The sequence below is a fragment of the Bubalus kerabau genome, chromosome 3, assembly GCF_029407905.1.
Source record: "Bubalus kerabau isolate K-KA32 ecotype Philippines breed swamp buffalo chromosome 3, PCC_UOA_SB_1v2, whole genome shotgun sequence".
Classification (NCBI taxonomy): domain Eukaryota; kingdom Metazoa; phylum Chordata; class Mammalia; order Artiodactyla; family Bovidae; genus Bubalus; species Bubalus kerabau.
This window is the reverse complement of record NC_073626.1, coordinates 1968905-1996697: the sequence shown is the minus strand read 5'-3', so window position 1 is coordinate 1996697 and position 27793 is coordinate 1968905. Positions and strand designations below refer to the sequence as shown.

Genomic DNA, 27793 nt, shown 5'->3' with positions numbered 1-27793 from the left:
CCAGCAGCGCCTGCATCGCCTGGGAATGTGTTAGAAACAGAATATTGAATATTAAATATATTCAGTAAATTCAATAAATTCAATAAAGACTTTAAACATGGTCTACATAAAAAAATTGTTTAAAAATGTAGACATAAGAGAAATGGGAAGGTAAGAAGAAGAGAAAAATAAAAAAGGAAGAACTTGTTTAGAAAGACTACCTTGCTAAGAATTCTTCCCTATTTAGGAAGAGTATGCCAAAGAGTAGAGGACATTCATTGTTACCAGGTATTATACAGCAATGATACTGTGACCTCAGGTTGAGCTATCTTTACCGTAAACCCAACCCGCTAATTTCCTGATTGCTTGTCAAGCTCATAAAGGGACAAAGCCAACAATGCTGATGAAGAGAAATAAAAGCTGGGTGATCCTCCCGGGGAGCTGTGTGCCACTGATATGGGGCAGGGTTGGACCTATTAACTTAGGACTCCTCTCTTCGGCCACATTCCTCTGAGGTTCCAAATCTGATGCCTCTGGGGCCTCTGTTTGCTTGGATGTCTCGTCTAATTATGGAAACATGATTGGTCCACAAGTGTGGCTTTGACCCATGGAATGGATGGTACAAAACAGCATAAGCATTGAGGATATCACTTTGGAACCGGCAGCTGGAAGCCTGGGTGGTGGTTCCTGAACTCTGTTCTGGACGTGAAAATCACCCATTCCGTTTCTGCTCCTTCACTCAGCTTGAAAACACTCAGCAGACCCGAAACGCCAGGATTTCAACGCACTCGAACCCATTCTGCTGTTTCAAGTCACTTCTCTTCTTGGGTTATTTTCCTTTTATTAAAGAACTTGTGGCCTGGTATTCATTGAAATGCTTACACGTGTACGCTGAACAGCAGCCACTGGTTTTAAACAGAAGCGTTCCTTGAGCAGAACACTAGTGAACACTTAAATCCTTCTCCCTCCTTTTGAGTAATTATAATGTTCATTCAAAGAAGCATAAGGTGGTGGAAAGAACCCGTTATCTGGGAAGGACACTGGGCTCTGTGGCTCATGCCTTGCAGCTGGCTTTGCGGCGGTGTCTCCTGCACCTGTGATCAGCGTGTGGCTCTGTGAGCCTCATGAGATCCCGCATGAGACCGGCTTCTGCGGGTTGACTGGTGTGTCTCAGCCCCTGTGACCCTGACAGGCTCCGTCGCGGGGCTCTAAGACGCGGGGAGCGCAGGCATTGCCGCTGGACCCTCCAGGAAGAGCCTGCCCTGCCGTCCTCACATGACAGACGCCCCAGCCCCGGGCCGGCTCCTTCCCAGGCTCTGGGCCAGGGCCGTGGGCATCTTCAGGTGGACCCAGCCCCAGGAGCTGAGATCCTGGCAGGTCCCACTGAGAGGCCAGAGCCACCAGGGACTCTGCTTGGAGGCCTCCCTGCAGCCCAGAGCAGGGGCGGACACACAGGGGCAGGGGACACCTGGCTTCAGTTCCTACTTTGTTCCCTCTTTACCATGTGATCCTGGACAAGCCACTTCATCACCCTGGGCTTTAGGGTCCTCTTGTGTAAAGTGAAAGTCACTCAGTCGTGTCTTATCTTTGCGACCCCATGGATTATACAGTCCATGGAATTCTCCAGGCCAGAATACTGGAGTAGGTAGCCTGTCCCTTCTCCAGCAGATCTTCCCAGCCCAGGGATAGAAAAACGATTATTAAAAACAGCACTTAAACTAGTTCATGCTGAGTCACATACATGACTCTTCGTGACCCCGTGGACTGTAGCCCTCCAGACTCCTCTGTCCATGGGATTCTCCAGGCAAGAATACTGGAGAGGGTTGCCATTTCCTTCTCCAGGGGATCTTCCTGACCCGGGGATCGAACCCACATCTCTTACATCTTCTGCGTTGGCAGGGTTCTTTACCACTAGCACCAGCTGGGAAGCCCACTTACACTAGAGCTCAATATAAAGTAAAAAGTTTTTTAAAAAATAAACTTCATTCGTAATATTACACTAGGAATGTGTGTTATAAATGACTTAGTTTCATATTGTCTGTCATTGAATATTTGATGAGAGTCCAAATAGTGAACACTTAATTGAATTTAAGGAACAAATCATTGTGTACTGACTATAACAATTTTGTGGCTTGATAAAAATAATTTATTTAATTACTATCTTTTGAACAACAGTGTCTGTAAGATACTGTGCTGGACACCATAAAATTGACAAACCAGGTATCCTTCTGAAAAACAGAACAAAATCAGTACCATCAGAGAGTTGAGCAGATCAAGTGAGTTTAATACGTGAAAAATGCCCACCTACGCATTCAGCCCCAGGAAAGGGGAGCCTGCCTCAGCCCAGCGCTGAAGATCCTGCGCCTGGCGGGTGAGCTGTGTGGTTCTTCCGCATTTGAGCATTAAACGTCTGCATCAGCGCGTCTGGCAGACACTGGAACGTGATTTGTAGGAAATATTGGTGTTTCTATGTTTTTTATTTTCTTTTCCTCTAAATGGAGGCAGTTTTAACCATTCCACTGGGTTGGCAGGTCCTAAATTGAGAGGAAAAGCAAGTTTTCCGGGGGCAGGGAAGATAATCGCAGCCTTCTGCGCTCACGCCCTCGAGTGCTATTTGAGTCCCCATGACTGGCGATTTCGGACGCTCCTGCTATAATAAGGAATTCCACAATGACATGTGGCGGGTCTGTCTTTCGCGGCTCTGGGGGCCCCGTGTCCTCAACCGGGATGGTAATTAGTGAGTGGAGTGTCCCCTTCCGGGCCAGCACGGTGAGCGGCAGGAAGCAAGGGAGAGGAGAGGGGCCCGCAGGTGTCCGGGGGCAGCGGCCAGAGAGCGACACCCTTTGGTGGGACACGGGGAGGAGCCCAGCTCCAGGGGGGCAGCAGCACCCCAAGGCTGGGGGCCAGGCGGGGGGCCGGGGCCGCTCCCTGGGCCGCCGTCCTCCTCCTCTGGGTGGTTTCTCTCCAGCAGCTCCTGAGCTGCTGGGCTGGTAAGAGGCGGCTGGAGGACGGGGCGCAGGGTGAAGGACCCGCGTCTGCACGCGTGGCCTCTGAGCGGCTGCACCAGGCCCGGTGGCCCTTGGCCGGCTCGCCCCTCCGTGGGTACGGGGGAGCGCTCCACAGCGCCCTGTGCTTTGACGGACTTCTCGTTCCATGCCCGGTCTGAGCCTGCGGTCTGCAGGGACGACAGCCTGGTGCGGCAGCTAGACGTGCATCACTGTGCGGCTGACAGATGTCACCGACTTCGTGGGCCAGGAGAGGGGGTAGCACGGAGAGGCCGGGCGACTTCGCGCCGCCGTGGGCTGTATGGGCCCCGCCTCCCCTGCCGGGCCCCCGGCCTCCTCCTGCGCAGGCGCACTCCTGCGTTAGTGCCGACCCCCGCCCGGAAAAACCCCGAAGATTCATTCCAGAGAAGCCGGGAACACTGCGTGATCTCAGGAAAACGTCGACCCCCTGCCTTCCTGCAGTAAATGCACAGGAAGTCTATTTACAATATATTTAAGAGAGAATGAGGGTCCGGAGCGCCCATATGCAGCCCTGGGCCCGGCCTCTCTCGGGAGAACCGTCCACCGGAACCCCCACTGGCTGCAGGGACTCGGGGACTCACGCTCTGCAGAACGCCAATCTCCTCACCTCAGAAAAGCTGATTTCTCATCGTCCAAAAGGAATATGTGATTAATGGCAAACCCGAAGTGCCTGCGGTTCTTTGATAATTGCTTTTTTAAAAAACATCTTTACAGCCACGCTTCAGAGCAGAGCTGCTTTCGGGCAGTTTGGAAGCAGTCCTGGTGAGTCAAGGCGGAAGGTCGTTGTCTGCAGGTGTCATCCGCGTGTCCTTACATCAGATCGCTGTGTTTTTCCACTGCCCCAGCAGGAAGGCTAAAATACCGTGGACCTGCTGGGATGCTCTACGTTTTGCTACCTGGGAGAAAGTAAAACCTCTGCTAGCGTTCGTAGCGAACAGCAGCCCTGGAGAGGTCCGGAAATGATGTTACTTATTCAGCTCTCGTCGATGTGTGTCTGGGAGGCAAAAACATTTCTCCCGCTGGGGGTGATGCTTAACGGTTTGGGGGAAACGGTGAGCCAGCGCCTCTCCCTGAGGCAGCTGGGGATCTAGTTAAAGTGCAGACGTGCTCGTGCGGGTCTGGGCGGAGCCCGGGGCTATGTGTCTCTAACGAGCTCCCAGGTGGTGCTGCTGCTTCCGGCCCAGGTAGCCAGGAGTTAGAGGCCCTCGGGCCACTCAGGGAGAGCAAGGAGAGACCCTCTAGAAGGCACACCCTGGCAATGTAACCCTAATAGAGGAGCCTGCCGCAGCGAGGGGAGAGGGCGGAGTCAGATTGTGGAATCACACACGTGGAGGGGCAAAGCGCCTTTGTCATCCACAAACCTCGACCCAGGTTCGGGTCGTTACCTGTGACCCTGGGTGTGTCAGCACGTAATGCAGATTGGTATGTGGGACCAGACGTCCCCAAGTGATCCGGGGGAACCACGGCAGCTGCAGATGTTTGCTTACTGCATGGTGAAATTAAAGAGCCGGGCAGGGAAGGGGAAAGCTGCCAGCTGCGTGCAGGGCCCCAGGACGTGAAGCCGTGGTTACCTCTCTGGCTTTGTTTGTAGGTTACCCGGGTGGCCAGGTGCTCGATTTTCTCATCTGGCCCAAGCCAGTGCTGAGCCTCAGAGCATCACACTTGGCCTGGCTGATGCTGAGTTCTGGTTCCCATAGCAACACATCCTCTGCTCCTGCTTAGTACATGAAAACTGGAACTTGCCACTTACTGTCAGTCTTTTCTAAAAGACCCTGATCTCTTTCTTATTTTTAAGCTCAGAAATGCCAGATCTGGGGTGAATACCCAAGCCATGCTAAGAAGTAATCCTTTACTGAACCTGACCCGGGCACTGAAAGTCACGGCATCACAGTAAATGGCCAGGAGAGGGCTGTTTAGTCCCGTTTTCTTCATTAAATGGCAAAGGTTCTTTATCAGCAAGGCCAGGTTTCTCTCACCCACGGACAGCTGTGAGGGTGACCTGTTTGTCTGTGGCAGGGCGGAGGTCGAGACTCTGATGACTCTGGTTTCTTCTGTGTGTGAGCTGGTGGGGGTGTTGGCTGGCATACCGCGTGATCCTTGTTAGCACAGATTCCATCCTTGTGACCAAATGTGATTCTCCTGTTCCCCCCTCATCTGCTTCCCTTCTTGCTACGTTTTTACCTCTGACCTCTGCTCTGAGCTCTGGACAACCGGCAGGGGGTTCTGTAGCCACTGACCCACCATCTGGGGACAGAGGCATGAGAAGGAGTATCTCCTGAGGGTCTTACTTCTGCTTTTTCAAAAATTCATTTTAACGACACTTTTTAAAGAAAAAATAAATAAAAGCAAACTTTAGGGAATCCTGCAAATTGTTGACAAAGAATAGCAAACAGACTACGTGCTCTATAGGGGCAACATGTATGAAACCCAGCTGCGTGTTCTAGTATTGGGGACTTTTATTACAAGAGTTCATGCAGTGGGTGGACACCAGCTGTCACTTGGATGCTGCAGTTCAAGGTTTGGGGACCATCTTCTTTACTCAAGGTCAGATTAAGAGCATAGATTCTTGTAAACAGGAGGGACTGTGATGACCTTGACATTTATTGAAGGCAGACACTGTGTTTTTGGAGCTCCGAAATTTATTGAAGGCAGGCACTGTGTTTTTGGAGCTTCAAATGTGAATCAGACCTGCCCCTGCTGGCAGAGCCGGCATCTGAGAGGGCTGCGTGGGAAGCCCAGGGTGAGGGGCGGGGGGCAGTGGAGTTCCAAGGGCGGTGGGGAGCGGGGGGCTCCAGTGAGTTCTACCCTTAGGAGATGCAGTCTGCTTCCTGGTCTGCTTCCTGTCTGGTTCAGAAGAAAGGCTGAGTGTGGCTAATCTGACTTGGGCTCATGTGTGAGCAGGTTGCCTGGAACTCAGGGTCCAGGGGGAACTGGGACACACGGCGGGGCGGTGAAGGGGGGCCTGGAGGACTTCCTGCGCCCTGAGCGGAGGTGGGGAGGGTGCAGGGCACAGGCAGAGGAAGGGCAGCAGAGGGCCTGGGGGCTGCGAGTGAAGTCACGCTCCGTCTTCGTCCGAAGCAGCGTCTCCTATCCTGGCTGCTCTCCGTCCCTGTGTTCTTCTGCCAGGACTTGCCCTGCGACCCTTCACGCTGGGGACCCAAGCTCATCCAGCTGTTAAAAAACAAGCATCTCGGCCGGAAAGGGGGCAGGCAGGCTGGGCGCTCATGGCTCTCTCGTCCCTTCTGTGTTCCAGGAATAGAGCTGTGCCCCCCAGGGAAGCGATTCATGATCACGATGGTGGCGAGCCTCGTGGCCACGGCGGGGCAGTTCCTCATGCCGGGGCTGGCCGCCCTGTGCCGGGACTGGCAGGTGCTGCAGGCGCTCATCATCTGCCCCTTCCTGCTCATGCTGCTGTACTGGTCGTGAGTACCCACCCCGCCCGCCCCGGCCCCAGACGGCCCCCAGGTTCAGCCTGTGGCTCCTAATGAGGGAGTTTCTCTCTCTCTTTTTTTAAAAACTTCCTCTTCTAAATGTTTCACCTTGCAAAACATTCTAACATACATGAACGTAGACGGAGGAGCAGGACGAGCCCTGGGCGCCCCCTCTGTCCCCATCATCTGGCTGGGCTCCCCCGATGCCGGACATTCTGACATAGCTGTCCCTAATGGGCTTCCGAAGGGCAGGGTCCCATGTTGGAAGGAGGAAACCTGTTTGACAATGTTCAGGAGAGGTTTGGCAGAGCCCCTCTCCGTCTCCTCTGGGTGAGGGTTGGGCAGACTCCGGCCCGCTGTCCGTGTCTGTAAATAAAGTTTTATTGGAACACGGCCGTGTTCACGTGTTTCCACCTCTGTCATCCATGACCGCTCTCACGCCATGCTGTCAGAGTTGAGCAGGTAAGACCAAGACAATGTGGCAAAGTCAGGAACATTTAGTCTGTGGTCTCTTGCAGGGGTTTGACCACCCCTTGTCCTGGACGAGTCCACTAGGGCTTTTAGAACTGCGTGTAACTTTTAGTGTTTGGCTTGCTGATTTTAGGGGAAAAAAGCAAGTGAACACACTGGCCTGGGGGTATGACCTGTCAACTAGAGGCTTTTAAACTCCTCAGGGGATTAATGTTTAGCCAAAGTTGAAAAACCACCGCCCTTCGATAGAGGTGTTTACGCAGAAAGTGAGCGTTGTACCCGTTCCGGAAAAGCCTCTTTTCTCTCTTTCCTTCCCTCCCATCCCACTTATGTGCCAAACTCCACCCCCGCCCCAGCCCCGAGTATGAGACACCAGAGAGGTTTTTACCAGCTCTGCTGTGTTCCTGTTATTTAGTTACTAATGAAAACCAGTTTCTGGCCGGAAGTCAATTGTGTCTTTGCTTTTAAGTGTTCACTGTGGCCGAGACAGGTATTAATCGGGCTTCCTTTTCTAAGCTGCCGGAGAGGGGAAGAAAGCGGCCAACTTTCAGCTTAGTAGGCGGGCCCGTCTTCACCTGCCAGTGGAGCCCCGGCAGAGCGGTCGTGTGGCCTGGACTCAGGGGGCTTTCCTCAAGAGCTGGGTTCCCGCTCAGGGTGTCCGCAGAGTCGGGCAGCAGTGGGGAGGAGGCCAGAGGAGGTAAGGGCCACCCGCCAGGAGGCCGCCCTCGGGCCAAGGCCGGCCTCCCCAGCCTGCCCAGGGCTGGACGGCTCTGCTCCCGCAGGAGCCCGCATGTCTCAGGACGTCCTGGTCTTTCCAGCAGGGCTGTGAGAGGCGAAGAAAGAAACCGTTCCCCAAGGCAGGATGGAGTGGGCAGCCCTTCCTTTTATCACCTAAGGAGGCCTTTTCTGGTCACTCTCTTGCTGAGCCCAGGGCTTGGCTTCACTTGGCTTGGAATTCCGGGACATTTCCTTACTTAACACTTGCTCGCATCACATTTCTGCCAACACAAATGGCAAGCCCTGTACACACAGTAGGTGCGTCAGGCTGGGCATCTCACGGCCCCAGTGCACAGAGGGCAAAACTGCGGACACCCGCGGGCCCTCAAGCCAAGCGCTGTGCTGTCTACTGCCCTCAGCCTCGGTGCCTCATCCCTGACCTCCCCACTGCTGAGAACAGCCTGCCGCCCCGGCACATCCACCCTGCTGTCAGGAACACCCTGCCCCCCCCACATTGGAGGCTTCCGTGCCTCCACAGCTCCCAGGGGCAGTGGTGCTATCTGCCACCCCTGGGGGGCTGGAGGCCCGGGCATCCACACGGCCTCTCGGAGACTCAGACGCCTGTGAGGACAGGCAGCGGCGTCTCCATCAGCGCCAGGCTCCGAGGCTCCGCCCAGGCTCTGCTCCCACCTGTCGCAGGTAGGAGGGCGCCTGATGGGGAGAAGTGGCCCGGAGGGGTTTCCTGGAGCGGGTCTGGGGGCCCGGCTCCCATGCCAAGTGCTAGAGGATTTATCTTATTTTTTATTTTCAATTTTAAAAATACATCAAGATTTAATGACAGGCAAGGTTAAAAAAAATTCGTTTATGTGAATACATTATAAAACCTAAAGATGTTCTTTGAAACACACAAATGTAAAAACAAAACTGATGGGGAAAAGGGCACCTGGGGTGCTTTGATAAGTGAGGAGTGTGTGCGGACAGACAGATGGGCGGCGTCCGGACACACGGACGCCGTGTGGCTCCCGCCTGGGCGCCCCGGCTTTGAGGTGGACCCGCTCCACCCCAGTCAGCTGCTCTCGTCGACGTCGGGCCCCCCGAGGCGCCTGGCACGCGTCTGGCCTGCGCAGCGCTGGCGGATCGCAGCTCTCGCTGTTACCATCGGCACAGCCCCTCCCAGGGCTGCAGGCCCGCGGGCATGGGGGCCAGTCGAGGCAACCGCGGCCCACCGCTGCCCACAGCCGTCCGCAGCTCCGGGGGCATCACTGGCTTTTAAAGGCCACTGAAGTGCCCCCTCTTTTTTGTCCCCTGATGAGCACCCTTCCACCCTCTGCTGCAGGAGGAGCTTCCTCACTCCTGAAGCATGAACTGGCCTCTGGGGAGGGCAGGAGCTGCAGCCAGCCAGCACGCCCGGCTGTTGGTGACCAAAATATTGAAAGTCACTCTAATTTAAGAACCACTATTTATATGCAGTCTGGGTGCCTGGCAGCGTGCCTGTGCTTTGGAACAACTCTGAGGAGCAGGTGTGTGAACAGAGGCCATAAACCAGAGTCCATCCTAAAGGAAATCCACTGAATATTCATTGGAAGGACTAATGCTGAAGCTGAACCTCCAAAACTCTGGCCACCTGATGCGAAGAGCTAACTCATTGGAAAAGACCCTGATGCTGGGACAGATTGAAGGCAGGAGGAGAAGGGGACGACAGAGGATGAGATGGTTGGATGGCGTCACTGACTCAATGGACATGGGTTTGAGCAAACTCCGGGAGATGGTGAAGGACGGGGAAGCCTGACATGCTGTAGTCCATGGGGTTGCAGAGTTGGACACAACTGAGTGACTGAACAACAACAAAAGCAGAGCACACGATACAGAGTCCCCGGAACTCGGGGTGAGCGTGGCGCACAGAGGCAAAGTGCAGATGAAGGTCTGGTCCAGATGGAGGCTGGGAGCTGCCAGACACACACTAGGTAAGAAGCTGCTTCAACTGATTACGGACACAGTGTTGACCTCCAGGGCAGGAAAGAGGGTACCGGGGCCCACGCCCGGGACAGCATGCAAGCAGGACTGACACAGAGGCCACCGCAGGGCATCTGAGCCAGAAAGGGGCCCGGGGCTCTGGGTGAGCCCCTGCACGGGGCTGAGGTCTCAGGCCCTGTCTGAACTTAGAACTGAGGCCCCAGGAGGAAGCCGGCCCTCGGAGCGTCAGTGGTGACAGGACCGGGAGGTCTCCGCGCCGGCAGGGCCTCACTCAGCTCCACACCTGGCTGACTGCCCCGGCCCTGCGCGGGGAGGCTTCACCCTTGAGACGCTGGCACCTGGAAGTTTGCACTACACGGGCCGGAGCGTTCCTCCAAATTCCTATCGCTCTTCACGGCTGGAAGCTGATGGAGAAACCACAGATGCTCACTGGACTCTCGGGGTCAGACATGAAAGTCCCATGGGGAATTGCTGGATCCAAGACCCACGTGGAAGGAGATTCTCACCAAGGGGACCCATCACCGAGGCCAGACAGTATACATCAGGGAGTCTGCGTCTTGCGAAGTCTGAAACAGAGCACTCTGACCGAGAAGTGAATTCACCTCCTGTGCTAACTGGTCGCCCTTCCCTGCCCGCACCGAATGTGGTTCCAGGCACGAGGGCCTCTGAGTACAGCCTGTGCTCATGCTTGTTGAGGGGTGAGGAGGGCCACGGCCCAAAAAGCAGTAAACGAGCCAACGGCACACTTTCTAATAAGCAGCACGAGGAGAAGTGGGACAAAGCCACGGGAAGAAGGAGCTTGGGGTAGCCTCTCTGAGGAAATGGGCCTTGCTGAGATTAAGTGATCAGAAAGAGGAGATAGGACCAAGTTCTGGGTGGAGACGTGGTCCCGGCAGATGGGAGCTAGGCAGAAGATGGCTCCATGTGGCTGGCCAGGCTGCAGCCTCTGAGCATGCGGGTCGTGTAACCAGAGTCTGGGGGCTGAGCATGCTCCAGAGGGCGGCTGTATTCGGGGGTCCAGGTGTGCGCTCACTGAGCATGTTGGGGAGAGTGCGGGGTACACGATCAGGAAGGTGTGCACAGAAGACGTGGCCTTGGCTGGCCTGGGGGGGTCTCCCTGCGGAGAGTGACCCGGGACCGAGAAGGTGCCGGCGAAGGCTGGCTGTGCGGCATCTCTGCCTGCAGGGCTGGGGGGAAACCCAGGAGGAAGGGTTCCCAGAGACGGTGGAGATGCTTTGTCACGCTTCCGAAATGTCGCTGCTCGCTGTCGCCCCCTGAAGAGCATCTCTGCAGGAGCTGAGCCCCCAGGATGGTTTGTGAGCAGGAGCATGGGCACGTCCGTCTGCCTCGGACCCTGTGTGCGCTGGGGCGTCCCACCCTGTGCGACGCTATGGACTGTTGCCTGTCAGGCTCCTCTGTCCACAGGATTCTCCAGGCAAGAAGACTGGAGTGGGCTTCCATTTCCTTCTCCAGGGGATCTTCCCAATCCAGGGATCGAACCCGAGCCTCTTGCACCTCCTGCGTTGGCAGGTGGGTTCCTTACCACAGGCGCAGCAATTCAGCGAGGTCCCCGGGGAGGCCTCTGCTGAAACAGAACACCCGCGCTTCTTCAGGGAGTATCTGCCAGGTGTTGGGCCCACTGTCCACACACACACACACACACGCTCCCGCCTCGTGGAGAAGCAGCTTGTCAAGGAGGGCAGCCTCGGGTGCCTCCTGCGCGCACACACACACACACACACACGCTCCTGCCTCGTGGAGAAGCAGCTTGTCAGGGAGGGCAGCCTCGGGTGCCTCCCACGCGCGCACACACACACACACACACTCCCGCCTCGTGGAGAAGCAGCTTGTCAGGGGGGCAGCCTCGGGTGCCTCCTGCGAGGCAGGTGCGCCATCAGGTCTGGCAACTTGAACGTGTCTTCAAGTTTTCAGGAAGCGCTTTTCCCGAGATCAGTCCTAGGCTCCTGTCTGCGAGGCTGTGTTAACCTGATATTCTCGGATTAGGTCCAAGCTGGTGGTTGGTGGGATTACCTCTGGTTTTCGCCAGGGAAACCAGGACATCAAAAAGCTGCCCTAAAAACACTCACAAGTGTGGAGAGCCATTAAAAGCTGGTTTGCGAGCGTCAGTGGTTCTCAGAGTGCGGCCTGGACCGTCACCACCACGGGGCCCACCCCAGACCTCCTGGGTCCGAATGTCCAAGGGTGGTTTAGGAAGCCCCCCAGGGAGGCTGTCGGCTCGAGTCCCAGGGGGCTGCTGCGTGCCAGGCTGCCCCGTGAGAAGGAACAGCCAGCCGTCTGCTTACGGGACGAGGGGCCTGGTCCAACGAAGATGCTGACAAGGTGTGAAAGGAGACACGTGTCGGCTGTGGACAGCACACCCTTCTTGTAGGAAGGGGTTCTTGGTTCTGCCGGGACGTGAGCAGGTGCCAGCCTTGGGGTCTGCAAGATGCCATGCATGACCTGCTGCCCAGTGCAGTCCCTGTGGGTCATCTCAGACGGCGGAAGTTGCAGGCATTCCTGGAACCGGTAGACGACACAGAAGCCTCGGTACCGAATCCAGTGATTTTATCTGCTCTGTGAGAACGTATCCTCACGTGCAGGCATGTCTGGGAGTCTCCAGCTGTGGCCCATGGTGGCATCTGCTGGGAGGGCAAGGCCCCACCTTGCCCACCTGCCCTGGCACCCATGTGTCCCTCACCCCACAGGGAACCTGGGCATGGTCTCCCTTCATGACCCCCAGGCTCCCAGCCAACTCCCTGCATCGAACAGGGTCTCCCCGAGACTCGCCTGTTGGACGCGTGGCGTCAGCTGCCTTGAGAAGGTTCACGACGTGTGAAGGTCCGGGATTACCGACCGAGCGCTGCCAGCGCTCAGCGAGACCTGGGACGCATCCAGGAGAGCAGGAGGGAGTCACCCCCACGGGAACACAGAGGCCTGAGAGGAGGCTCTCGCGGCCCTGGGAACAGCGGAGAACAAGCAGTCTGTCCATCCCTCAGAGGGAAGGTGAACCTTGACACCGCAGCCATCCGAGCGGGCTGGCCTGGGGACTCACTGGAGGAGAAGCACTTACAACCCTTGGGCACGTGGTGTGTGCTGCAAGCAACCTTAATTTTTAAAAATTTCAAGAAACAAGCCATTGTAAAGCATTTGAAGGGCCTCATGTTAGATAAATATCCTGAAAAAAATGATTAACAATTCCAATAGATAAGCACTCCTAAATATTACTTGGCTCTTTTAAATACCGCCAGAACCACTCTGACCAGAATAATACTGATTTTTAACATTTCTTGAGGGTCTGCTCAGAGTCAGATGCTGCCCGGCACTTTCTGTGACTCAGACCCTCTGGAGGAGGTTCAAGGGCAGATGGAGAAACTGAGGCAGAGAGAGATTGGCCCAGTTCTGGTCTGCCGGCCGAGGTCAAGGCCCGCAGTGACTCCCGAGCCAGCATGAGGACCGTACATGTGCATCCCAGCGTTTGTTTGTCTTGCCCACTCTCAACGGGAACAAAACACCTTCCTGCATCAAGAGGAAATTTATTTCAATGTGTGTGTTGGTCTCTCGGCCGTGTCCGACTCCACGACCCCACGGACTGTAGCCCGCCAGGCTCCTCTGTCCATGGGATTCTCCAGGCAAGAATACTGGAGTGGATTGCCATTCCCTTCTCCAGAGGATCTTCCCAACCCAGGGATGGAACCCTGGTCTCCTGCACTGCAGGCAGATTCTTTACAACAGGGGGTCAAAATAACACTATGGAGACGTAAAACAAGGGCCTCAGGACGCCCTGCACCCCAGGAAGGAAACCCGACTCAGTTACACCGTCACCAGAGGTTAGGCCCCATGGGACAACGTTTTCCTCCCAGGAAAGTGGAAGAAGTGAGTCATAAAAGACACATCGCCTCTGGGAGCTCGATTGACTGCAGTGATTATTTGTACAGCTTGTCAGATAGTTAATTTAAGGAGAGTTTCAGGAAACTTGCAACGAAAACAACAAAAAATGTTTTAGTCAAATCCCACTTGTGCTCAGTCACTCAGTTCTGTCCGACTCTTTCGACCCCGTGGACCGTAGCCCCCCAGGCTCCTCTGTTCATGGGGTTTCCCAGGCAGGAACACTGGAGTGGGTTGCCATGTCCTTCTCCAGGAAATCATCCTGGCCCAGGGACTGAACCCACTGCGTCTCTTGCATCTCCTGCATTATCGGCAGGTGGCTTCTTTACCCCTGTGTCGCCTGGGACACCCATCAAATCCTGTGTATGTATGTGAAAGTCACTCAGTTGTGTCCGACTCTTTGAGACCCCGTGGACTATACAGTCCATGGAATTCTCCAGGTCAGAATACCGGAGTGGGCAGCCGTTCCTTTCTCCAGGGGATCTTCCCAACCCAGGGATGGAACCCAGGTCTCCCACATTGCAGGCAGATTCTTTACTGTCTGAGCCACCAGGGAAGCCCCATGAAATCCTGATTGTCTATAAATTATCTGGATGGGGAAGATCAGGTAACGCTGACAAAGGCAAACACAGACACGAGAGCGGTGGCCACGTGTCAGTCATAAGCACCCGATGAGCAGATCGGAATGCTCTCTAAATTGGGGTTAGGGGGATTTGCTGATGGGTGGAATTTTCAGGAGCCCTCAGGCTAGAGGCAGTGCCATTTTTGCCTTCTGAGTAGGCAGAGATTATGTAAAATAGTAGGAAGCCCTGCAGTCAACTCAAACGTTTCCAAGTGGATGTGGAGAGAGGCGCCAGTCAGAAGTGAGGCACCACCGCCGGGTCTGGCCTCGGTTCCAAAGGCCGGCGGTGCTGACCCTGGAGCCACAACGTGGCCCAGTGCCTGGCCTGTGCTCCAGTATCCGCCCCGATACCCTGCCCACCACGGGGAAGCCAGGGGTCGCTTAAGACCAGCTTGGGAATCTCGGAGGCTGGGGGCCAGGCCGAGCTCAGGCGGTGCGCGTGCATGCGTGTGCTGCGTGCGTGTGTGTGTTGTGTGGTGTGTTACGTGTGCATGTGTGTTGTGGGAGCGGCAGGGTGGAGCTGTTGGCGGCCGGCAGGTATTAGGGAAGTGGCCTTCTGGCGACAGCTGCTGATTGCCTGCCCGGCTGGCAACTGGCAAGAATCCCTGGACGGATCGAGTGGCCGGGTCCAAGCCTCCTTCGGTTGCTGAAGGCCCTTCAGCAAAGCCCACAACAGCCCCACGTGAGGGTGGGTCCTGGCAGGAGGTGGGAGGCCTCTCCGGTCCTTGTGACTGTTCCTTTGGGGTCGGCCGAGGTGTGACACAACAGGCCGCCTCTCGGAGCTGGGTCTGCAGTCACGGCGAGCCATCGGGGTTCCATTTGTGGCCTCGATGATCATCCCGAGGGGATTGAGATTGCAGCCACAGGCCGGGGGGCGAGAGGATGCTCCCCACGGGGTCCACGAGGCTCCCTGTAACAGGCGGCTTGTTCAGAGGAGCTGATGGAATTCCAGTTAGAAAAAGAAGCACACAGAGGCTCTGCTCCTTCTGCCCACTTACCTCCTCACATTGTTTCTCAGCACATTTTATTTTTATCGTTGGCAAAAATGCCAAATTAATTCCCCTGCAGTATTACGTTTGAATGCCCACGTGTCTATCACTTTCTGCGTCCTGATCACCTTTCGCGTGAATCAATTAGTAAAAGGAGCCGAAAGAAGGGAGGCCAAGGAAGTGGAGGAAATGAGTCCAGATGAATTCCAAGTAACCCCTGTCTTGAGCGGGAACTGAAGAACGTTTTAAATATATCCCAGCTGTTCCACGCTGCGGTCCATTCAGAGCTGCCGAACCTTTAAAAGCCCAGCTGCGAAGGCGTCATAGGGACTGACTCCACCCATCCTGGCAGAACCTAAAGCAGCATTGGAATATCTGTTCCATGCACTGCATGAGCAACACCTTTTTTAACTTCCAGAAAGAGGCAACAGTCACCACAAGCCCCCTTGAAATGAATTAGAATGTTGGGGCTGGGGGAGCCTTGGTGTCACGACACACCCTCACCCCATTCCACAGATGGGGAAACAGAGGCCTGGGGGTGAGGTGACTTGCCCAAGGTCACAAAACTGGTCTATGAGACTGGGCCTGCTGATAAATCTCCCCCACAGTTTTGCCATAGAGGAAGAATTCTGCAGCTTACGTGTGCATCATGTTGAAAACCAATAAAGGTTCTGCGTTCCAAATTTATGTAACTATCAGCTCATGGGATGCAATTTAATTATGAAAAAATTCCTTGTTCCACAGAAATTTACAGGAAGGGTTCATTTGTCTTAGGAAGACTGGGGTTTAACCATCCTGAGAGCCAAATTTTCTTTAATTTTGTACTTGTCCCTTCTCCCTAATTTACTAAATTTAAATCATGAACTTAACTTTTTTTTCAAAGAGCTAATTCATATCCATTTGCTCTACCCTGAACTGAGCCTCCTTGCCTAATTTTTTCAATACCAAACAGAACGAAAGTTTAAAAGAAAAAATTCAGGTGAAAGCTTATCTACTGGAGCAAAGTGTATATTTTTATAAGAGCTTTGACTCAAAGACTTAGAATATCCTTCCAACTGGTGTTTCATTCAATTCTAGTCTTTGATTTTTTTTCTTTTCATTTTGAGAGCCTTTTCAGAATGTCATACGTGTGATGCTTGGTAATACTCCAGAGCTAGAATCACCTCTTTAAATCAGAGCACCCTTAGAACAACCATCTACGACCCTTTTCTCAGCCACGTTCAGGGAAACTCCATCCTCAAAGCCTTTCACGGTTCTGCTCCTCCATCCTCACCCGTGCTTCCCTCTAACCTGTTTGATCGAAGGCCCTCCCCGCAAGGCGTCACTGGTTTCCGTGTTTCCCCCCGGATTGACCGTGTCCAGTTCACATTTATCCCGTGAGTGTGGTGATGTCGCATCACCAGCATGCGAGCACGTCTGCCAGCAGGCACATCACCCACACTGAGTGCCTCGGGATCACAGACAGAACAACTCGAGGATAGAGTTAGTTTTGCAGAGCATCAACGTCATAGTATTATGAAAGGATCACAGAATTAAGTGTTAATTTCTGAGGGATATTTCAGGTGACGGGGATGCAGAACAGACCATGAGGACAAGTCTGGCTTGCTTCTTGTTTAGCAGCTCAGCCCTGTCTGACTCATCTGCGACCCCATGGACTGTAGCCTCCAAGCCCCTCTGCCCGTGGGACCCTCCAGGCAGGAATACCGGAGCGGCTGCCGTTTTAGTGTTGGTCCCACGCGTGAGTCCCACAGCAGACGTGGCTCCAGCCGCCCACCAGGCTCTTTCCTTTCCTGAGGCTCAGCTGCATTCCTGCCAGACCCTGGGCCGCTGGCCGGCTGTTTAATTTCCATGGTGTTATTACATTATGTACTTGTTGGGAGACATTTCATTAAGTTCCCATAATGTGGCCACACTGCACATCACCCAGGCTGCAGCGGCCATCCTGGGCTTTCTCACAGGCGGACAGCTCAGCGAGTCCTTTATGACCGCAGCAGATTGAAACACCCGGGGCTGGGGGGCGCCGTGGCGTCTGGAGGGCCCGAGGGGGTGTCGCTGGATCCGTATCTGTCTCCCATCCCCCATCATCGGAGCACGTCCCCGCACTCGGACTGGGCGTCTTTGCCGTGACCCCTGAGGTCCTGGACGTGGGTCCTGGGTCGGAGTGCCTGGGCTCTGATCCAACTCTGCCTTTAACCCCCTGGAAGCTGGACGATGCCCCTGAACTTTGTTCACCTGAGTCTTCCCGTCTGTGCAGTAGGGAGAATGTTACTTCCACATGACGAGTTTGAAAGGCTTAAACTCGTGGGAAACGTGTGGCAGGGTGCCTAGTGAGTGTAGACCCAGTCGTGGGGAGGTGGTTTGCAGTGCTATCTGCCACCGGAGACGGGTCGTGTGGCTAACAGAGCCTGCCTGTCACCTGTGCCCAGGTCTCCTGGGAGAGCAGTTTCTTTACTTGGGTTCATTCTGGTCCGAGGGCCGCTGCTCCCCCATAACCTCAGGGGCCCCCCTCCCTGGGCCCTCCCTCTCCTCTCCATCTCTCCTCTTGGATCCAGGGTTCTGGTTGTGCCAGCTTGCAGGAACACAGACTGTTTTCTCAACATGATTTTAAAAAACTGAAAATCAATGAAACAAGATTGCAACTCTACCACTACCCTCCTCTCAAACCCTGTGTGTTTGTAAATGTGTATATATATATGTATATAGATATATATGTAACATGTACACATATGTTTATATATACATATATATGTAACATTTACATTTGTAAAATATATACAAGGTTTGTCATAGGTAAGGAAAAATCCTGAGAGAATCACAAAATATTTAGAATCAAATCTCAGCAAGAACTCCTTATCAAAAACTGTAAAGTGTAGCTAAAACAGTAGGTAGAATTTTGAAGTCCAAAATGCACATATTAGAAAAGAAGAATTAAAGTTAATGATCTGTGTGTCTCTCTCAAGAAATGAGAACGTGGCACTAAACTCAAATAAATCAGAAAGATGGATGGGAGAGGGCGTTGAGAACTATAAGGGTGAGAATTTGTGTTAGGTTATTTCATTACAAAGAAAAGCTCTGATAAAATATGGCAAGATGTTAATGTCTATTTAATATGATTCTGAGTGTTTCTCTTTGCTTGACATACATTATTCAGAGTTATTTGTAAAAAGTAGAGGCCAGTAAAACATTAACTTTTATTATTTAAAAAAAAAAAAAAAAGATCTGTACCTCCAGTTTGAAACCTGTGTTATCAGCTTTCTGAGGGGCTCCCAGGGGAGAAGACATGGGGCTCCCTGAGCCCAGCTTCTGGCTTGGACCGTGCCTCCCTGGGGAGGGTCCTCCTGCAGCTCCATGGGAGGGGAGCTCTGACTCTTGGTGACGACCCAGGTCTCCCAGCTCAGATTAACACTCAGAGATTAGCCCAGTGTACCCAATGTACCGCTGACGTCAGCTCTTTCTGCAGAATACATCATGAACGTTTAGAAATTTGATTTTTGCTCAAACAGGAAAGGGGGTGGCAGTTGCTACATCATGAGTGACGTGACTTTGAAACAAGATTCGACATGACAGCTTTTCCGGCTTCTGGCTTACTCTTAATTGGAGGCTCCCCAGAGCTGGCAGGGCAGGTGCCGGGCAGCAGCAAAGATAACTGCTTATCAGCATCGGTCACGCTTCCCGGACACCCTGCAAGCGACAGGGGCCACGGTGACACTGGAGCGCGGGACGTAGGGTCTGTGCTGCCGTCCCCGTCTCCCACCCAGGGGCGCCGCCAGCCTCAGAGGCAAGTCCTGGGGGGACAGCCCGCCCCTGGGCATGTGGCAGTCAGTGGTTTATGAAGAGACCTCGCGGCCCGCAGGCAAAGTCTAAAATATTGACTGTTTGGGCTTTTACAGAAAAAGCAAGCTGACCCTGCTCCAAACAGGCACGCTGTTCTCTTCGGCCGACTTGCAAATATCGTTATAAATGTAAAATTACAAAATGCATTGATGATAATACACAACTTTGGGTGGTTTTTTTTTTCCTCCCACTGGGAATCCTCATCACATTTCATCCTAAACACAAACCAGCAAGGACTCTGTTGCCAATAACCCTTGAAAACCATCCTCTCAGGGAGGAGTCCCAGGTATCAGCAGCAAGGTGAACATAGCTCTGCAGGCGAGGCCGGGAAAGTGCCGTCAGGTTGCTAGAATGGGGGCATTTTTTTAAAACTTAAAATCGTTCTATGAACATTTGTATTTTGAAACAGATCTGTCCATGGGATTTCCTAGGCTAGAATGCTGGAGTGGGTGGCCATTTCCTCCCCCAGGGGATCTTCCCGACCAGGGATGGAACCCAAGCTCCTGCATTCTTTACCGTCTGAGCCACCAGGGAAGCCCCTCTTTTGAGACAGACTGTCACAAAAGCACTCAGTGAGTTGCTGGAACGGGCTTTAGAAACGCAGGGCTGTGCTCAACAGTCTACATGGGTTTCTTGACACAGCTGGGAGGATACTGCTCCTTTCTGCCATATTTTTAAAACCTGCAACTTTATACTTTCTAAAGACAACTAGGAACATCCAGGGCCACAGTCTTCTCTCGGCCGGTGGTACTACATGAATCCCGAGCCCCCACTGGCCTCCACAGTCACGGACAGAAACCCAGACGGACCTGCCTGCACGCTCCCAGCCCCTGACAGAGCGTCTTCTCGCCCCACGCGATGCAAAGACCCTCACCCGTGCCCCGTCTCTCTGCAGGATCTTCCCCGAGTCCCTGAGGTGGCTCATGGCCACCCACCAGTTTGAGTCGGCAAAGAAGCTGATCCTGCACTTCACGCAGAAGAACCACATGAATCCCGAGAGTGACATCAAAGGCGTCATGCCCGGTGAGCACGTGTTCCCTTCAACCCCAAGGCCCCACCAGGCGTGGGGGACCCGCCAGCCACCCCTCCAGAACAGGGAGTCACCCCACAACACGCGCCTGGTGCCTGTGAGGGCACTGCCAGGCAGTGGCCCCATCCAGGGGTCTCACTTCCTGTGATGGTCGGTCCCCAGCTCGACTAGGAACGTGATCAGGTCCAAGTCCGGACGGAGGCGTGACCTCAGGTGCCCCTGCTCCTCAGGGGAAGCTCGAGGGCTTAGCTGGCTCCTGGCACTCAGCCCTGCCTGCCTGCCTGCAGGGTGTGGTGCCAGCAGTCATGGCCAGGGACGCTGGCCTGGGGGTGGCCCTGGCCTTCAAGCCATCTCTCCCAAGAAGGACCTTCAGGCAGATACCCCGTTGTCTGTATCAGTCAGGACCTATTGACTGGGCGTCGGAAGAAGCAGGAAAGTTCAGATCCATAGAATTTATCAGGAACGTCAGCACAAGCTGGACCAGACCCATGGCCCCCTCCCGGCACCCCGAGCTCTGATCCAGTAGATCTTGGAAGGAACCCTGAACGCTGTGGGTTCAGTAAGCGACTGGCGCGTGCTGAGTCTTTCACAGCAGCTATGTACAGGGCCCTGTAACTGTCCCCGTTTGCAGGTGAGGGGACAGAGGCACAGAGAGGATGAGCATCTCGCCAGGGGTCACACAGCTAGTGAGCAGTAGCGCCGGGACGCGGGCCCTGGAAGCCCAGTGGCAGTGGCTTCGGTACTGCTGCAGGAGAGGGGGACGGGGGCAGGCCCGGTGGGGCGGCGGAGCGGGAGGGCTGGGTGGACCGGGTGGACCGCGCGATGGTCCGGCCCTCGTCCCCAGTCTTGCCCAAGCCTGTGCATTAGCACATCAGCGCTCTTAAGTCAAAGTGCCTTGTTTCTGGCGTTTCCCCACTTTCATCGCCTCCTCTGCTGCTTCCGGGTTACAACCCGTCTGGGAGGAGCTTGTTGTCTGCATCCTCATTGCACAGATTCATTTCCCTCCTGTTTTTGGAAGGCGGTGCTCAGCCTTCCTCCCACTTCCCTGCCGGAGACTTGGGTAGTGCTGGGTTCAGCCCGGGGTCGCGGGGGACGCGGCTGTCCCCGCCCCTGGGTCTCCCTCCGAGGCAGCACCCGGGCACAGCTGGGGAACGGCGGGTGTCCGGGCTCCAGACCTGCCCCCTGCACTGCCTGCGTGGACGCTCCTTCCCAGCATCTAATCCAGGCCCCTCCCGGCTGTCTCCCGCCCTGACTCCACCCCCGCCAGGCGGGGCTGAGCCGCGCTATGTGCGTTTGACCCTCCTCAGAACCTGTTCTGTCAATCAGATCATCCCCCTCTACCTCTGGGAAAGGGGCCCCAAGAGGCTGGGGCTGGGGCAGGGCTCCCCACTCCCGGCGTTCTCTCCTGAGCCAGTCAGGGCGGTCCACTGTCCCCCTGCAGCAGGCCCTCTCTGGGCAGCCTGACGCCGAGGGAAGCGCCTGGCCCAGGTCAGATGGGTAACGCTCTGAGGTTCAAGGGTCCCCGCATCAGGCCAAGGGGGCTTTGCCTGAGCTCTGCTCGGTAATGGAGTGTTGACCCGGCCTCGTGTGCCTCGCTCTGCCTTGTCCGTCTGTCCTGGACCCCGAGTGAGGAGCAGGTCCCCGTGTCAGGCCCCCTCCCTGCCCCCAGCACCCCGCCTCTGACCTTGCGCATAAGCTTCCTGCTCCTTCGGGGTCCTCAGGCCGCTGGGGCCTCGGGCAGAGAGGCCACCTCAAGGGTCAGCCTCAGGGGTCAGCGGGGGTCCCCCAGGCCCAGGAAGGAGTCCCTTCGCTGGTCGGGGAGAAGCCGGGAAGGTCTGGGTCAGCTGAGCCCGGGGCCAGGGAGGCCGCTGCACCCTGGGGGCCAGGCAGCCCCACAGCGGCTTCAGTCTGGTCATTAACCCATCCCTTCATCAGACGGGAATCCGAGGCACAGAGCAGGAAGCCTCAGCCAGAGGGCGAGAGCTGGGGTTCCATCAGGCCCCTCGCCCCCCAGCTGAGGACAGCTGTCACCTGCCTGGCCAGGGCCGGCTCCCCTGTGGCCCATCGCGGGGAGCAGGGCAGAGTGGGGCGCGGGTGGAGCAGGGGAGGCCTGGAGCCCCAGAGGCTCGACTTAGCTTTCTTCTTGGAATCTCGATTCTGGCTCCAAGAGGTTGGAAGAGGCGCAGGGAGAGGGGAAGCATCTCCCCATCGACTCGCGGGTGCTCAGAGTCCACTCTCGGCGCCCCTTGTCACTCCTCCTGTTCCCCCATGTGAGGACCTCAGGGAGTCCCAAGAGTTCTGGAGAGACCGAATGGCCTCCGGTGTCCATCCCGAGGGCCTCACCAGAGGAGACCTGGGAAGTTCTGCGTTGCTGTGAGCGGCCGGGGACGTGCAAGATACCAGCAGCCCCGACGGGTCAATGTGTTTCCACCCAGAATAACGCAGCTACCTCTGCAGACCACAGCCAACTTGGGCTCCAGAGTTTAATGCTTAGGAAAAAAACAAACTCGGGTCGTAATTACAATTGCTACAGCTTCTTAACAACCTCTATTTCATATACTAGAAAGTATCAGGAATTCAGTTTGGGCCACAGTACAGAAAAATTTAGATCTATACAGCTGCACTAATGGACGTTTAGTTTTTCTTCTTGGAAGATTTCCATGGTGAGCAAGTGTGGCCGTGACGGCAGGTTCACGAGCAGTTTTCCAACAGTGAGGATGCTCATATCGCTGGATCAGTGTTAGGTGTTAGGAGCACATGTCCATGCTCTTTAAAAGTCTTCCAGTGTTTTGACCATGGGGAAAGTGTGTCTGTAACCCTAATAAGCCTGTTTCTGCAGAGGGGATGATAAAGATCAGAAGGACCTCAGGAGCATCTATGGCCGGACGGCTGGATGGCCCGCTGTTCCTGCTGGGGTACAGGCCTCCAGTCTGGGCCTGAACAGTGAGAAGGAAGAAGGTTCTGGAGACAGGGGGGCTGGTATCCCTCAGATGTAGGAGAGGTTTCCCTTCTCCCTTCCGGGCCCCAGTTGGTGAGGCTGATCTGGACTTCTTTCTTTTTTGGCTGCACTGGGTCTCCCGTGCAGTGCGGGGGTTGCAGCAGCTGTGGATGGCTTCATTGCCTGTAGCCTGTGGGCTCTTGGTTCCCCAACCAGGGATCGAACCCACATCCCCTGCATTGGAAGGCAGATTCCTAACCACTGGGCCACCAGGAAAGTCCCCAAACATTTTTAGAAGAGAAAACCTCGTAAGCCCTTGTGGTTAAGCAGCCTGTTTTTCCCCCCAGCTGTCACTAGTGAGTTGGTGACCCTCTCCCGTGGGATGGCAGGGAGGAGGCAGGGCGTCCTGGGGCCGTACGGGAGGGGAACATACCCCCAAGACCCCATCTCGCGAGAGGGCTGCCACTCCCAGGCCCCTCCAGAGGCGACCCCACTTCCCCCAGGCCTTCGTACCCCACTGCAGGCTTTATTTTTAGTACAGTTGTTTAGGATTCATCCCAGGTTTATGGTAAAGTTGCAGAGACAGAATTCTGAAACCTCCCCATCAGTCTCCCCGTTGTAACGTCCCACGTCCCCTGACCGCGTCACGGCTGGGGAACCGCACGGCTGTGCTGCGGGCAGCCCAGCTACAGCCTGGGCCCGACATCCCCACCAGGGCTGCCCGCGCCTCAGGCCCCCAGCCGCCGCCGGTCGATGCACTTTCAGTCTTTACTCACTTCCCCAGCTTCCACAGTCTTGCTTGCTTAAGTCTCCTTTTCCTTTTCTGGCCCCTGAAAAGGGCGTCTGTGGTTGTTCAGTCACTCAGTCGTGTCGGACTCTTTGTGACCCCATGGACTGCAGCACACCAGGCCTCCCTGTCCATCGCTATCTCCCGGAGCTTGCTCACACTCGTGTCCATCGAGTCGGTGATGCCATCCAATCATCTCGTCCTCTGTCCCCCTTCTCCTCCTGCCTTCCATCTTTCCCAGCATCAGGGTCTTTTCCAGTGAGTCAGCTCTTCGTGTCAGGTGGCCAAAGTATTGGAGTTTCAGCTTCAGCATCAGTCCTTCCAATGAATTTTTCAGGACTGATCTCCTTTAGGATGGACTGGTTGGATCTCCTTGTCCATTTGGTCACTTTCTTTCTAAGATGCGGGCACTGTACCTGCCCAGCTTGTTGTGCCCACAGGGGTGGCCTGGGGACCAGGGCAGTGCGGGCGTCTCCCAGTCCCTGAGCAGAGGGAGACGCAGACCAATCAGACTTCGCAAGGAGGAGAACCCCTGCCAGAGCCTAAGCAGGGCCTCCGTGCCCCCAGCAGCCCCTGCAGACAGAGCCCACTTGGGTGGCTGCTTCGTGCATCCTGCCAGCTCTGGGAAAGGCCTGCTTCCCTGCAGCCCCGTGGCAGCTGCACCTGCAAAGTCAGTGTTCTTCCCCAAGAGCCAGGCCCTCCACGCCTTAGCAGAAACCACTCTGCTCCTGATGCCCCAGTTCACCCCCGGCCGTCAGTGGGGCCCCTGCCCGCCGGCCTGGCGAGTGTGGCTCATGGGCCTTTTCCCGCAGAGCTGGAGAAGGAGCTCTCCCGGAGGCCCAGGAAGGTCTGCATCGTGAAGGTGGTGGGGACCCGGAACCTGTGGAAGAACATAGTGGTGCTGTGTGTGAACTCGTGAGTGCCGGGGCTGGGCAGGCGGGCGGTGGGCGGGGTGCCCAGGAGCTGCCGAGGGGCCTGGCTGAGCTTCTGAATCGGCGTCTGGAGGGAACAGTGCTGGTGGACACAGACCCCCAGCCTCGGGAAAGCGGGGCGCACCGGGAGCACCCCTGCGCGGCGGCCCCGCCCCCGGGACCCCCTGGCCCACGCGCCATGTGCCCGCAGGCTGACCGGCTTCGGGATCCACCACTGCTTCGCCCGCAGCATGATGGGCCACGAGGTGAAGGTGCCGCTGCTCGAGGACTTCTACGCCGACTACTACGCGGCGGCCGGCATCGCCCTGGCGTCCTGCCTGGCCATGTGCCTGGCGGTGCGTGTCCTGGGCCGCCGGGGCGGCCTGCTGCTCTTCATGATCCTCACCGCCCTGGCCTCGCTCCTGCAGCTTGGGCTGCTCAACCGTGAGTGGGCGGGGCCGGGGGCGGCGGTGGGCGGGGCCGGGGGCAGTGGGGGCGCCCAGGGGCCCCGCTGTCCTCCCAGAACCCCTGCACTGAGCAGCTGCCGGATGAGTTTCCCTTAGAACGCACGGCCACTGCCCCAAGGGTGTGGGGTCTCTTCTCCTGACCCCGAGCCTCCCCGGGTCTCCCCTCCTCCCGCCCTGACTCCAAGCCTCCAGGGGTTTTTCCTCCTCCCACCCTGACCCCGAGCCTCCTCACTGCCCCAAGAGTATGGGGTCTCTTCTCCTCCCAGCCTGACCTGGAACATCCCCAATGTCCAAGGGTGTGGGGTCTTCCCTCCTCCTGCCCTGACCCCAAGTCTCCCGCGGTTTCTCCTCCTCCCAGCCTGACCCCGAGCCTCCTCACTGCCCCAGGGGTGTGGGGTCTCTTCTCCTGCCATGACCCCGAGCCTCCCTGGGTCTCCCCTCCTCCCGCCCTGACCCCAAGTCTCCCGCAGTTTCTCCTCCTCCCAGCCTGACCCCGAGCCTCCTCACTGCCCCAAGAGTATGGGGTCTCTTATCCTCCTGCCCTGACCCCGAACGTCCCCAATGTCCCAAGGGTGTGGGGTCTCTCCTCCTCCCGCCCTGACCCCGAGCCTCCCAGGGTCTCCCCTCCTCCCGCCCTGACCCTGAGCCTCCCGGGGTCTCCCCTCCTCCCGCCCTGACCCTGAGCCTCCCGGTGCCTCCCCTCCTCCTGCTCTGACCCCGAGCCTCCCGGGCACCCCGGGCCTCTGCAGTCCTGGTGGACATGACCCCCTGGTGGCCACACTGTCCCTTTGTGACCCATCATCACCTGGGAAGGAACAAAGGCCTTTTCTCTCGTGTGAAATCAAGGGAAAGATAAATACTCGGGGACGCCCTTGCCCTGGGATACTGCTTTCCAGTTTGTGTTCCCGAGTTTATTAGCTGCTCTTGGGGCCAGAGAACTTCTCAGTAAATGTTAAAAATAATGTAAAGAAAAGCTAGACCATCTGTGTAGCCCATTCGGCTCTAAGAGTCAAACTCAGTGCGGCTCCCGGTGAACTGAAGCCGCTCCCACGCGGGGACGAGGCCCAGGGTATCTGACCACCCGGAGCGAGGCAAGAGCCGGGCATCCGAGCCCCCTCCACCCAGGACGGTCCCCCCGACGGACTCGGGTGCCACAGCGACCAGATGCCTCTGATGGCCGCCCCTCCCTCCCGAGGTGTCGGAGTTGGGCCAGAGCCTCCGAGAAAGTCAGACGCCTGCTGGTGCCCCAGGCCTGTGTGACATCCAGGCGAGAGCGCGTGTCCAGGAGAGAAGGAAGAGAAGGAAAAGACTGAGGACTTCCTCAGCCTTGTTGTGCAAACTGGATTCTAGAACAGCCAGTGTTGGACTCCGGAGCAGTTCTAGACTCAGTCCAACAGAGTGTTGGACTCAGTTTTCCGACTTGGGCAAGTCTGCATGCGTTCAGCATCTTGCTGGGAGACTGGTCTTATTTTCAGCTGTGGCCACATGGGGTCCGTCCCCTGCTGGGGCCTCCCAAGTTGCCCTTGGGGGAGCCTTCCTCGGCACCCCTGGATTGGGTGGGCATGCAGGCAAGGGGCACCCCAGGCTCACAGCCACCCCCTCGGTCCCTGAGCCGGGGTGCCCAGGGGACCAGGCTTCGAGGGCACAGTGATGCTGTCTGGTCTAACCTGAGCTTGGTACCCCAGCACAGACCGCAGGGACCTGAGCAGCTTTGGACACAGTGAGAGTCACCCTTAGGCTTGAGGGGGTGAGGGGTGCTGCGCTGGACCCCTCCTCTCAGAGCCGCACCCCCCTCAGGCCCCAGAGCCAGAGGGGCCCCAGACCTCCCTGCTGAACAGGTGGCGCTCCGTTTAGTGGAACGCCCACTCGGAGGTCCTGGGCCCTCGCCCACCTCCGCACCGTGTCCCTCCCACTCTCTGGCCGTATCAACCGTGCTGCCCACGTGGGCCTGGCAGGTGGGCAGAGAGGCCGCCCCACTGCCCCTGGACACACGAGGTCATAACCGCCGCCCTGACCTGCTCTCTTTCTCCCCTGTCTGCCCGCCTTCATCCGCCTCCACTGCGGTTCCGCGGCCCAGTGATCGGGAAATACAGCCAGCATCCAGACTCAGGTGAGCCCCGGGTGCGCGCGGCTTTTGCGCTTTTTATTGCACCAGAAGGGCGTTTTCAGAGCGACTCACGGACCTGTGGTTTCCCTTTCCTCTCTCTCCCCTCCCCTTTCGCCCCAAGAGTTGCAGCTGAAGTTGGCCGTAGGTTGGACACCACACACATACACTTGTCCTCTGTCCCTCCCGCCTCTAGAAAGCCTGGCTGCCCCCCTCCCGTTTGTACCCAGCTTGCACGCTGCCCTCGCCCCTTCCCCTGGCAGTAGCCGGCAGCGTGGCCCAGCCCAGCCATGCCTGCTGGGATGCAGGGCCTCGGGGACGCAGCCCCGGAGCGCTGGAGGCCTGGCTGGCTGCCGCCAGGGGAAGCTGCCCACCCTGCATGTGACCCCCGCGAGCCCGCCGCCCTGGCCGCGGGACTGCCGGGCCGCTGTCCCTGCACGCGACACGGCTGCGCGCACGCATGAGCCACGCCTGCGTGCAGCACGGCTGCGCGCACGCACGAGCCCGGCCTACCGAGCCGAGCCCCAGGGGCTCCCCACCATCCTCATGGGGAACGGGGTGCACCCCGCGTCCGACCCCAGCAGCTTGCCTGCCGTCCCCCGCCTGACGCCGCCTGGGTGTGAGGTCA

General features: G+C 56.6%; 1 protein-coding gene and 1 long non-coding RNA gene across 2 annotated transcripts in view; one reads left to right on the top strand and one right to left on the bottom strand.

Moving 5' to 3' along the window:
• SLC22A23 (solute carrier family 22 member 23) overlaps positions 1 to 27793 on the top strand; it is a 130519-nt gene that overhangs the window by 90121 nt on the left and 12605 nt on the right. Inside the window, exons 4-8 of the mRNA XM_055570488.1 lie at positions 6259 to 6427; positions 19824 to 19951; positions 24496 to 24598; positions 24806 to 25038; positions 27139 to 27171. Of these exons, the coding sequence (XP_055426463.1) occupies positions 6259 to 6427; positions 19824 to 19951; positions 24496 to 24598; positions 24806 to 25038; positions 27139 to 27171 (666 nt within the window). The remainder of the gene's footprint in view (positions 1 to 6258; positions 6428 to 19823; positions 19952 to 24495; positions 24599 to 24805; positions 25039 to 27138; positions 27172 to 27793) is intronic.
• LOC129645383 (uncharacterized) lies at positions 1690 to 4430 on the bottom strand. The gene is made up of 2 exons (XR_008711300.1): positions 3613 to 4430; positions 1690 to 2513 (listed from the first exon to the last, which is right to left on the bottom strand). It is a non-coding gene; the product is annotated as an uncharacterized LOC129645383 (long non-coding RNA).